We start from the raw sequence: 12,861 nt of genomic DNA, 5'->3' as shown, positions 1-12,861 counted from the left end.
TTTGCAGATGACACCAAACTGGGCGGGAGTGTTGATCTGCTCGAGGGTAGGGAGGCTCTGCAGAGAGACCTGGACAGGCTGGAGCGATGGGCCGAGGCCAATTGAATGAGGTTCAACAAGGCTCAGTGCCGGGTCCTGCACTTGGGTCACAACAACCCCGTGCAACGCTCCGGGCTTGGGCAGGAGTGGCTGGAGAGCTGCCCAGCAGGAAAGGACCTGGAGGTGTTGGTCAACAGCCGCCTGAATATGAGCCAGTAGCGTGCCTAGGTGGCCAAGAAGGCCAAGAGCATCCTGGCTTATATCAGAAACAGTGTGGCCAGCAGGACCAGGGAACTGTACTCAGCACTGGTGAGGCCACATCTCAAATACTGGGTTCAGTTTCAGTCTCCTCACTACGAGAAAGACACCAAGGTGCTGGAGTGAGTCCAAAGAAGGACAGGGAAGCTGGTGAAGGGTCTGGAACACAAGTCTTAGGAGGAGCAGCTGAGGGAACTGGGGTTGTTTATCCTGGAGAAAAGGAGGCTGAAGGGACACCTTATCATTCTTTGCAACTACTTGAAAGGAGGCTGTAGAAAGGTGGGTGTTGGTCTCTTCTCCCAAGTAGCAAGTGATAGGACAAGAAGAAATGGCCTCTCGTTGCACCAGGGGAGATTTATATTGGATATTAGGAAAAATTTCTTCATGGAAAGGGCTGTCAAACTTTGGAACAGACTGTCCTGGGATGTGGTGGAATCACCATCCCTGGAGGTACTTAAGACATGTAGATATGGTGCCTAGGGACATGGTTTAGTGGTGGACTTGGCAGTGTTAGGTTTACAGTTGGACTAGATGATCTTAAAGGTCTTTTTCAACCTAAATTAATTCTATGATTCTGATAATTTTCAGTTTCACAATCTGGTCCTGTACCCCCAGGGTAGCCTACATTCTTTTTTGCCCTTTTTCCATTTTTAAATGTTTTACTGCATGATAGCACAATACCAAAACAAGTCAGAAAGTAATGTGGGTAGCAAGTCAAATTCAAGTTTAAGCAGTTATGCCAGCCAAACCACACACCTAAACCTGAGGTGTTTTTCCCATTCAAAACATTTTTAATGCTGAGGAATAATCTGCAGGGCCACAGGGCCCAAGTTCACAAGTTGCTTCTTATCTGTAGCCATTCACACTTTTTTTTTTTTTTCTGGCAAGAGTTTTAAATAACTCTAAGCAAGCATTTTATAAAGATCACTCTGTCTGTGGTGTTCATGAAAAATATGAAGACTTAAACAGTAAATCTACAAGCATGACAAGAAGGGAAAAAAGGCAGATAAAACATGTTGGCTCAGCATGATCTGAAATAGATGAAAGACAGACTGCCAATGCACTTTGAATGAAATTCTCAGAACTTGGTACCTTCTTGCTGTTCTCTTCTGATCAATAAATTCAAGCAATTCCATTACTCTGTTAATTCACTTAATTAAATAATATCAAGCATTACTAACCATAATGAATGAGGCTGGTAATACAGATCTGAATCATAGAATGCAATACACGAGATAGCCCTTTGACTACATTTTTCACAACTCAGTCTTCTGATTAGAGGTTTCAGATTCTAAAACTATTTGTTGATATACAAGTGATATACAAGATTATATTCAAGTGGCTATTTATTTTAACTCTTCCCTGTTTAAAAAAAAAATTAAGTTGTTTAAAGAACCTTTCTTATCGGTGTAACGTACTTTATTTTCTCAAGTCAACTCTAAAACGAGTTTGCTGTTTGCACCACACCACCATACTCTCATAAGGGTGTAAATTCCACAAAGAGCTAGAAGTGTACTGGGCCAGAATATGATCAGTCACTGGGAATTTGTACTGGCTTCTAACATGTCTTATTTGATACACACTTCACTGGATGGAAATTCTATAGAATCCGTAAAACAACCAAAATTTTCTCAGCTTTATCAGTGAAATTTAAAAAAAAGCTAATCTCATGTTTCCAAAAGTAGGTTTTGGGAGATTTGGAATGAAATTCCTCACAGGTTTATCAAATTCTTCCAAATAGACTGACCTGTTATTTCTAGTTTAAAAGTCGCATTTCAATATTTTTGTAACAAAAATATTCCGTATTTACAGCATTGTACTCTATATAATAAAATCTTCATATAAAGTCAATAACAGTCCAAAGTCTAAGCAAAGTGTACAGAAAACAGTACTCTTATAGACTACATAAACTGGAAGACTGTAGCTAAGGTTCACTTTTTTTCTAGATACACTCAGAATGGCAGCTGTGACAGCTAACACTAGACGAGGCTTTATATGACAGCTAGTCACATTGACATTGTTTCCTTTCTATTTTTATTCACAGCTTATTCACAGAGGAAATTAAAGTTTAATGATCCACACTGCATTCTGTCAGAAGAAGTAAGAACGGTTTCAAATGCTTTGAATGTCAGTGTTGGAATTAACCTGTTTTACTGAGCGAGCAAGGCTAAAAACTTTAGCCACTCTGAAAAATGGGTTTGAAAAATATTAGATACATAAAGAGATAAGTCCCCATGAAATACTTGCATATTGAATAATGTCTGATTGATATTCTACAGAGTTCTTCGATGATTGTGGACCACTTTCTTTGACTTAATGCATACCAACAAAAAAACTTCCTTGGTTAGAATTTTTGTTTCATTTGTTCTACTATTACTACTTTCATTACTTTTTAAATCAGTTTTGGATCAGTCCTTTAAATTTCTTTATTTTATTCTTTGACAATTATACAGCTCAGAGTTATGGAAATAAAGGGCAATGAAATTTCTCATCTTTAAATGATTCATAACAGCTGTAACATCCATGCCTTTGTGAAGAAGAGGGTAAAATGGTAGAAATATTAAAATTTTAGAACAAGTTCAAAGAAAAAGTGCTAATGACTTTTAAAGAGAGCTGATTTTCAAGTCGTATGAACATGCAAACACTGAGAATATTAAAGCTGATACAACAGAGACAAGGTCTACTTTCTGTGCTGCAGTAACTGTATGAATATAACGACTCTTTGTTGGAGCAAGTCCACATGAAGAAAAACTGAACTCCTAAGGGAGTTTTAAAGTATAGTAATTATAGTTAAGGACTTTGAAAAGAGCAAAGTTAAGATTCATTAAAATATTTAACTGTATTTAAATCTGGCTCAGATAGGCATGACCAAAAATTGTTATAAATTGAAGGATATTCAGTAGCATATGCTGAAATTACTCTATCTCAGGCAATTTCCTAATTAGACATCAACAAAAAGACACCATTACAGCTAATACCATTGTTGGCAAGTTCAACAGTCAGGGCAGAGACTAAATAAATATGGAAAATATACCACCTTCCTTAAGGACTAGAGTCTTTTTACTTAGGCATTTTGGAGAGTGTTGTGCCACACTAATTTATTCCAAGAGTTAACTGAAGAGTTCAGTTCTCACTGCTATTAAGAGAACTAAATTAAAGTATGGAAGAAGAAAACTTAATTGCACTCTTTGCAGCGTTGGAGTTTTTCCTGAATGATACTTTGCATTCTTTTATGGTTTTCAGTTATTGTTTGTTTTCATTTTCAAATGGAAATTGTGAAGTGAAATAATATGGTTGTTTAGAAGTACTGAAACTCTAGGAAAGAAAACTACCCGATTTTAGTTGTCTCATGTAAAACATACTAAAAACATTTTAGAAGGGTGCATCTAGGATTATGAAAATACATGTGTAAAAATGTAATAGGGTACCAATGAGAAATATCATAATATAAGTAGATTTTCCATAAACAGTACAAAAGACATAGGCCACTCCTCTTACAGCCAGCAAATTTCATACATATGTAAGAACATGGAAGCTTCTGTAAGTCAGTGTTCATTTAGCCTGTACTGCATCTCCAACAATTGCCAACACTGGATGTTTCAAACACAGCACTGAAACCCACACTCGACTGTTTCATTATAAAATACTGTTCCTACTACAATTGGGAGCTAAATTTTCATTTCCCTGTCCTCTCCAAACCGAACTTGCTTCAGAATGGTCCCTTTTATGTCAGTGAGTTCTCTTGTGGCATGAGCCATGCGGCACTGATTATTCACCTCTGCCATGAAGCATTAAGAAGTCAATAGAACTTTGACTTTTTATCATTCTGTCACACATTACTGAAGATGTTGAGAGGGGGGGAAAAAAAAAAGAAAATCAGAAATAGAACAATTCCTTCCCAGTAAAAACACACACCAGATTGAATGGAGTAAGCAGCCAGAGAAGAAACTCAGTAAACACAATTTTGTGGTAAGACGTGATGCTGGCAGGACTAGAATCGCACTGTTCAAAAAAGGAACGAAGCCTGCTCACATGGGTCACTATGGCTGACATTAAAGGAACTCGACTTTATGTAGACAGGAAAGTATTTTGGTGTTGAACACCAGAAGTGTGGACATTTTGCCTAATTCAGCAGTAGTGGCACAACCACCAGCTAGTTTTACATGGGAATAGAAGATACAGCCATCTATTTTGTATAGAGAGTCAGGTGGAAAAAAAAGATGATGCATAACAGCACCACTATGATACGCACTTCTGAAAAACATTATTCCCTTGAGTGAAAAAAACGAGTAATTTTTAAAGCTTTACCAACATTAGAACTTTCTAGTCTTCTGTCTACAGTTTACACACATATAGCTGGAGTTAGGGAGGCGCCAGCGGCCTCTCTCTGTGGTGGTGCAATTCCTACCCCTCCCTGCCCTCCTTGGGCTGCCTGGTGCCAGGTGTGACTCCATCCACATCCCCCCGAGCCATACACCGACCTGTGGAGATAAGGACTGATAACCTTGAGGAGCCTGGCTCCTGCCCCCCTCTGACTGCTGGGAAAGGGTTATACTGGCCCATCATCTCCTGGTGGCCTGGCACACCTGTGCCTGGGGTGGGGTCAGATGGAACAGTAACAGGGTTGTACGTTCATCAAATTCTTGTGCAGCTGCCGGAAGGCACCAGACAGTATTTGACAAAAGTCAATTATCTTGGATCCTGTAAACTGCGGCCACCAGAGAGGCCCTTTGAGCTCTCCTGGACCGCAGCGGGCTGTGACCAGCATCTCCCCTGAGCTGGGAGCCTCTCGGGGACCAAAACCCTCACGGTGTCGCCTGCTCCAGACGGAAGGCCGGGGCCAAGTCCCCCCGCTCGAGTCTCAGTTATCGCCTGTTGAGGAACGCCGAGGCACTGGGAGTATTTGCTCTGAACTCGAGAGGGAAATTTTCTTTGAGCTAGCTCCTACTTCACCTGTTTATTGGGGTGTGGGTACGTACCCTTGTACCTGTGTGTTTGTCCCTTTTGTGTTCATTTTACCGAACCCAAACCCCTTTGTTTCTGTATGTATGTGTCTGTTTGCCTATGCGCATGTACATATGTGTATAAGTTGAGGTACCGTTAAGTAATTTAGAGAGAATCTTGTCATTTTAGAACCTGAATAAGTCACTTTTCTGCGTTATTTCATATTGACAAATCGTTGTTAGTTATTAATCTAGATTTTTTACTAAATCATTGCCGTGTCAATACTTTCATTTGCGACACTCACATATCTTCTCCCTCTCCTTTTAGCAGATCTCTCTCACAAACTGACTTGAATAGAGACCCTCACCTACTCATTTTTTTTCCCTTCATAAATATCCATATAAAATTCCACCCTTAAGTTTCTCTACAAATAATTATTCCCTACTACTGCCACAAACATCAAGAAGGTTTTATGCATTAAAAACTCTACAATTCAAGTAAGAAACTAGGAAATAAGAAATAAAAGGAAGTTAAAATATAACTGTATGGACAACCATCTGCTCCCCCAGATCAAATATGTCAAATTATAAGACTTTTTTTGGGTATACTCTCCAAATCTCATCTAGAATCTACACTTTTACCAATTGCCAAGGTGTTACGTGCACCAGATCTGCAATTCCCGAGTACAAAAAGAATTTTTAATGCAGAAAGATCCATCAGCAGACACTTCTCTGGCTGAAAAAGTCTGAGTTAAGTCAAATTCTACTCACCACAGTTAAATGTTCCAGTAAGTATGCCACATCGACCATGTCCGCCAGAATTAGAAGCCTTGTGACAGCTGTAAGCAGAGACCGTGCTGCCTGGACAACAGCTTGCCTCTTAGGCAGATAGCAGGGATCACTGGTAAATGCCTCTGCTGATACCTTTAAGGCTTGACCTGCAAAATGAAGACATAAATCCCCTTAGGCTCTCTTGAAACACCGGGGAGAGGGTGTAGGGGGAAATGGTTGAAACTCAATCAGTTATTTGGCAAGTCACAACTATCGCCGATAGATTTGGCATCTCTCTGTTGCCCTAATGCCTTGAAATGAAGGTCAGTTATTACAGACCACGCAGAATGCTCCACGTTTTGAATGATGTTCCCTTTCTGTTCTTCTGAATCATTTAATTCTGAAATAATTCTCTTGGCAATCACACTGGTAATCTTAACTGTACACGAGGCCGGGGGTGCTATGTTAAACTTTTCTAGTCACTGCTTTTTATATTACTATGTACCTTGCTATTAAATAATTCCCTGTCACAGAAGGGAATCAAATATTGTTCTTCTCATTATAAGTTAATAGAATTAAAATCTCATACACTTGAATGTCTGACTCTGACACAAAGTACGTAAAGCTACGCAACGCAGATAGTAACTGCAACAATATACTGCTTTCCAACGTGTGGTTTTGCAAATGAAATTTAACAATAAGAACAACAAAGACAAACACTCAACTTTACTTTTGGCAGTCTGTCACCGAGACTTACTCTGAGGAAAAAAAAAAAATATGCCATTGCAGTCATTTCTAAAAGCATTTCAAAGTCTATTATCACCTGATGAGCTTTGCTAGTGATGGCACAACCTTGAGAAAACTCACTCTACACAGAACAGCACTAGAAAACTGTTGTCACACAAGCACAAACTGCTAGAATAAACGTTTGACCAATTAAACTCACTATATTAGCTTGGAAACCAAAGATGGATCAAAAGTCACAAAAATTAAGAGTTTCAGTTCTGCTAAAATTAGGAAACATGATTAGTAAATGTAGCTATTAAAAGACTACATATTCATGAAGCCAGCCGTTTGGTGACAACAGCCTTAAGCACGTGTTGGATTTTGGATGCAGCAGTAAAGAAAAATATGGCATTTTAAAAATTTTACATGGCTCCAGATTTAAATACTTTCTTTATTGTGCAATACTTTTTCTACTTATATCTAAATTACTGTGGTGGTGCAATTCTTACCCTCCCTGCCCTCCTTGGGCTGCCTGGTGCCAGGTGTGACTCCATCCACATCCCCCCGAGCCATACACCGACCTGTGGAGATAAGGACTGATAACCTTGAGGAGCCTGGCTCCTGCCCCCCTCTGACTGCTGGGAAAGGGTTATACTGGCCCATCATCTCCTGGTGGCCTGGCACACCTGTGCCTGGGGTGGGGTCAGATGGAACAGTAACCGGGTTGCACGTTCATCAAATTCTTGTGCAGCTGCCGGAAGGCACCAGACAGTATTTGACAAAAGTCAGTTATCCTGGACCCTGTAAACTGCGGCCACCAGAGAGGCCCTTTGAGCTCTCCTGGACCGCAGCGGGCTGTGACCAGCATCTCCCCTGAGCTGGGAGCCTCTCGGGGACCAAAACCCTCACGGTGTCGCCTGCTCCAGACGGAAGGCCGGGGCCAAGTCCCCCCGCTCGAGTCTCAGTTATCGCCCGTTGAGGAACGCCGAGGCACTGGGAGTATTTGCTCTGAACTCGAGAGGGAAATTTTCTTTGAGCTAGCTTCTATTTCACCTGTTTATTGGGGTGTGGGAGTACGTACCCTTGTTCCTGTGTGCTTGTCCCTTTTGTGTTCATTTTACTGAATCCAAACCCCTTTGTTTCTGTATGTATGTGTCTGTGTATGCGCATGTACATATGTGTATAAATTGAGGTACCGTTAAGTAAGTTAGAGTGAATATTGTCATTTTAGAATCTGAATAAGTCGCTTTTCTTTCTGAGTTATTTCATATTGACAAATAGTTGTTAGTTACTAATAAATCTAGATTATTTTTACTCAATCATTACCGTGTCAGTACTTTCATCCGCGACAATTACCTAGGTCATTTGGATCACAGAGGTTTTCTACATAGAAAAAGAGTGCAGGAACACGTAATTTTAGTTTCATTGCTTTACAGATTCTGATCAAAAGTAAGGAGAGAACATTGCCTGCTAAAATAAAATTCACAATACTCTTAAGCACTGTATAGCTTCACTCAAAGGCAAGAAGTCTGGACAGGCCTCATGCAGGAACACTACTGGCATTTCTGCTTCAGATATCTGATAGTAAAGTCAAAGGTAAAATCATGCAGTTTTGCTACCTGAACCAAGTATGTGGTTTTTATAAGCTTTGGAGTCCTCAGATCCAAAACTAGGCAACAAGGTTTTTACAAAATACATAAAATCAGTAATTAATGCATATTCATAGAAATATGCCTACAAACATAAGGGGTTTCCTGTAATTATGTAGATACAGATTTTTATGTGTTCCCTCAATCAGAATTGAATGAGAACTGTTCAAGTGCACCAGAGTTTGACAGACTAGTTCTATAGGTGACTTCATGTCTCAAGATGCAGAGAAAAAACAAGTTTTACTGCTCTTACTATAAACTGCATTTGAGAAAAATATTGAGCAAAGGCTACAGAAATAAACCTACCGATTACTAGAGTCCCCATACCAGCACCTGAGACAGTATTTGCCTGATTCTCAAAACACTGATTACTTCCAACATGCTGAAACTCATCAGTTTTCCAGGAACACCCATCTTTAATAATGATCTCTGGTTTTCTCTTGGATTTGTTCAAGTCTTTGTGCAAATCATCTTAAGTACATGCTTAGGAAACTCCATAAATCAACAAAAAATAACACTTATTTGAGATCTGGTTCTAATACCTGCTACATCACAAAACAATGAAAGTTTAAAAAGTAAAAAATATCAACTTCTTGTGCTCAGGACAGCAAATTAAAACTTTCTTTCAGTACTTGGTGAGATAATGTGCCATAGCTGAGCACATCACAACAAATAAAACTACAAGAAATAAAAATCAAATATTGAGATGCAAATCTGAAGATAGACTCTTGTTCCACTATTTATGGACTCTGACTTTTTTTTAGACATAGGGAACATCTGAAGTGTTTATAAGGAGAGGAAGAAAACAACACGCAATATTCTACTACCTGTTACCTTGTTAAAATAAGCAAACAGACCAGATTCACTGTTTCTGCAGTATCTTCAGCAAATGCAAAGCAGCCATTAACTTTTTTAAACTCAGTACTTTAAGCCAGATTTTCAAATATGTTTGTAGCCCAAAATAAATGGTCTGTTAACCTCACATACTTCCCCGGATAAAAAGGTAAGTAGCAAGTCAGCTTGGTGACCTTTGGGGAACTTAAAACTTCTTAGGCACAGAATCTCCTACAGTTCAGAAGATCTTCTGTTGAAAACTAGTTAAGTCTGGAAAAACTGAGAAGAGAATTAATGAAAGGAAGGCAATAACTAAAGAGAACTGATTACTTGAAGAGGAAAATCTGGGGTAGGGGGCAGGAACTGAGAGAATCAATCAACCAGAGGAAGATTCTGTGGAATCCTCAGTCCTGTGGTTCAGCTCTCTGTGATCCAGGGCCTAGTGTGGTGTAGTACAACTGTGTGAACTTAGCTGAGAAAACTTTTGGTAACATGCAAGAAAGTATGTTAGCTAGCATTACACAAGATAAGTAAAAACACAAACAGAAGCAGAGTTGTAGAGACAGTAGTAATGAGCAGTCAAAGAATCCAAGAGGAAAAAAGTTATAAACCTTAGGCAGAACTTGCAAGATAACAACTCTGCAAACCTGAGCCACAGTTCCAAAGGAGCAACAGAGACCAACATTTTCTCACATGACTGACAACTGTCTGGCCAACGTTACTGGGGGTAATAAATATATTAACACTTTGCTCAGTCACTCATTAGTCTTACCTATCTGCTGTATGCATTACCCAATAACCAACTACTATTTTTTTTTTTTTTAGGTTCTGTATATCCTGCTAGCAGAGTCTCTTTGTGCCCAATAAAAGTGATCCAAACAAAAGTGACCAGGAAAGCAGAGCTACAGATTCAAAAGGAACGGGTTGGTTAGGAAGGAGTGAAAGTACTCAGTTGTGAGAAGCCCCTCTAGAGAGGTGTGAATCGTGAGCCTGTGAGTTAGTAACTGAGTGGATCAGGAGGGAGGTGAGTTATGGGTTAGCTGAGGATAGGAGACAGTGCTATTACCAGGAATATTTAATAAATGTTGGGAACAAAAACCATAATCATCTGACAGCACAATGGCTCCTCAAAAACCTCTAATGTAATGTTTCCCCCTACCCGTAAGCACAGGGCTGAACAACATGTTCACAGGTCCCACATGTGACTATTTGCCCAGGTCTCTGCTATTGTGCCTTCCAGAAGAGAATGGCCATATGGATTTGGGTGTCCTTCAAGCACCTGAGACACTTCAAAACCTCAAACAGTCCTAAAATCTGAAAACAGTAACATTTCAATACTGATAAACTTCTGGGTACTTGAGCCACAAAGATGATGAAGGGACTAGAGCACTTCTCATGTGAGGAAAGGCCAAGAGAGCTGGGACTGTTCAGGATAGAGAAGAGAAAGCTCAGAGGGGTCTTATCAGTATATATAAATACCTGAAGGGAGAATGTAGAGAAGATGGAGCCAGACTGTTCTCAGTGGTGCCCAGTGACAGGGCAAGAGGCAACGGGCACAAACACACAGGAGGTTCCTTCTAAGCATCAGAAATTATTTTTTCCCTATGAGAGTGACTTAGCAGTGGCACAGGCTGACCAGGAAGATTGTGGAGTTTCCAGCTTTGGAGATATTCAAAAGCTGACTGGACATGGTCCTGCACAGACTGCTGCTGGCCCTGCCTGAGCCGGTGGATTGGACCAGATGACTTCCAGAGGCATCTTTCAACATCAACCATTCTGTGATTCCGTGATTGAGTGTGTGCGCAAAGACAAGCCAGAAGGGTCTGGATATTCCCATCTCCTTAGAAATGAGTTGGGCATACGCTGGGAGGGCCAGATGAACAAGTGTAAAATCAAGACCCTAAAACAGAGCTATCAGATGCAGCCCAGGCAGACAGGAGCCGAGTACAAGCAGCAGAAAATGACAACTCCAATAACAACATGATGTTAGAACTTTCTTAAAATGCAGCAGATGGCATGCCAGTTCGATGCAATTTCATCCATTTTATTGTAATTGCCATCAAGTGGATATTCCTCCATAATTACATTTGTCACAAACCATGAAACATGAAAGACTGTGCCCTTTCAGTGGCACAAATAGGGGAGCAGAAAGATGGGAATATTCATAGTATTTCAATTATTTTAGACATTCAGATGAGAAGCAATTCAAAGAACAAAAGTCAGGATATATCATAACTACATAATTATTGGGAGATAATTACTTCAGCACCCACAGATCGATGACTCCCAAAGTAAATGGTGTCACTACCATTAGCTGCTGGCTACTGCTGCTGTCAAATGGCTACTGCTTATGCACGTGCTTATAGAAATCTATGCTCGGGCGCAGGCAAAGGTAGAAACACAGTTCAGTCACAGGGTATTTTTTTAAAAAAGTCAGTGAATCCACACACTTCATATCCAGCACAAAAAAATATCCAAAAACCTACATGAAAATTCCTTTAAACACAAGTCGATTGTAAGCCTCTTGGCAAATTTGCTGTTGGCAAATAGCTGACAGAAAGTACACACTCCTGGGCTGCCAGCCGATGGCAGGAATGCTGTCTATACAGATCCTTGCGGTAATACCGCTAACGCGGTCAGTGAGCACCCCTCGGAGGCAGTGTTCGACATCACACGCCGACAACACTACTGTTTCAGGCGAGACCATCAGAATGATGCTTTCTTCTTTTATTTCTTTGAATAGATTTACTTTCTCCTACCTAAGCATCACATTTCTCTCTCTTCAATTTGTTTTTACATCTGGCTTTCTCCTCTCATTTCTTTTTTTTTCTTTTTTTTTTTTATTTTTCATGGCAGTGTGAAATCCACATGGAATGCAGAGAATTTTATGGCGCTTTTGTGTCCTCCCACAAGGAGATATTGTTGGCAAGAAAGTCCTGTCACCCACTCCTGTGAACGGCATCTTAGAGGCTGGTGGATTTACAGTTCCAGAGAATCAGTTGTCAAAGGGACCCCACTAAAGGGACTAAGGGAGGGAGGGACATACCAGATTCAGCAAAAAGAGGGGATTTCAAACGTCCTAGTCTCAAACTTAAGAGAAAAAAAAAACCACAATGGTTTATACCAGTAGAAGAAAACTTATACATTCTGATTTACACTCGTATTTGCAGCCTCAAGTTTCACAGGCACAAACTAACACATAAGCAGAATGAGTATCAGAGCAGGCTGGGAGTCAATGTCACATCAGAGCACGAAACAACCTACCCTTTCTAAAAACAAGTGATTAAACAATACTGGTCATTAGTATAATCACCTGTTCTGCTCCCACAAATACCATCTCCATCTGCTACAGCAAATAAAGGATGCTGCTTCAGCCAGCCAGCTGGAAGTGACACTATCAGTGTCAGGGCAAAGCAGATTGATACCTCCTGCATGTTCCTAATATTCAACACCGTGATAACTCAGATTCTCACAATAGCTTTCTGTAGATGTTACAGGACATTTTTCTCCTGCCACACAGTCTCTTACCCCACTCAGATACCACTGTATTCTGTTGCACTGCGGTTATTTCACCGCTGCATACCAGGAAGTTCCTCTTCCACATCTCATACAGTTCTTCCTAACGTGTAATCAGAGCCACC

General features: G+C 40.3%; 1 protein-coding gene across 3 annotated transcripts in view; it reads right to left on the bottom strand.

Annotated features, from left to right (window-relative positions):
• CTNNA3 (catenin alpha 3) overlaps positions 1–12,861 on the bottom strand; it is a 480,821-nt gene that overhangs the window by 445,653 nt on the left and 22,307 nt on the right. For all 3 annotated transcript variants that reach the window (XM_074924433.1, XM_074924432.1, XM_074924434.1), the window contains exon 4: positions 6,012–6,178. In XM_074924433.1, coding sequence (XP_074780534.1) covers positions 6,012–6,178 — 167 coding nt within the window. The remainder of the gene's footprint in view (positions 1–6,011; positions 6,179–12,861) is intronic.

This window comes from Athene noctua, chromosome 21 (assembly GCF_965140245.1).
Source record: "Athene noctua chromosome 21, bAthNoc1.hap1.1, whole genome shotgun sequence".
Taxonomy (NCBI): domain Eukaryota; kingdom Metazoa; phylum Chordata; class Aves; order Strigiformes; family Strigidae; genus Athene; species Athene noctua.
This window is presented reverse-complemented; position numbering and strand designations above follow the sequence as displayed.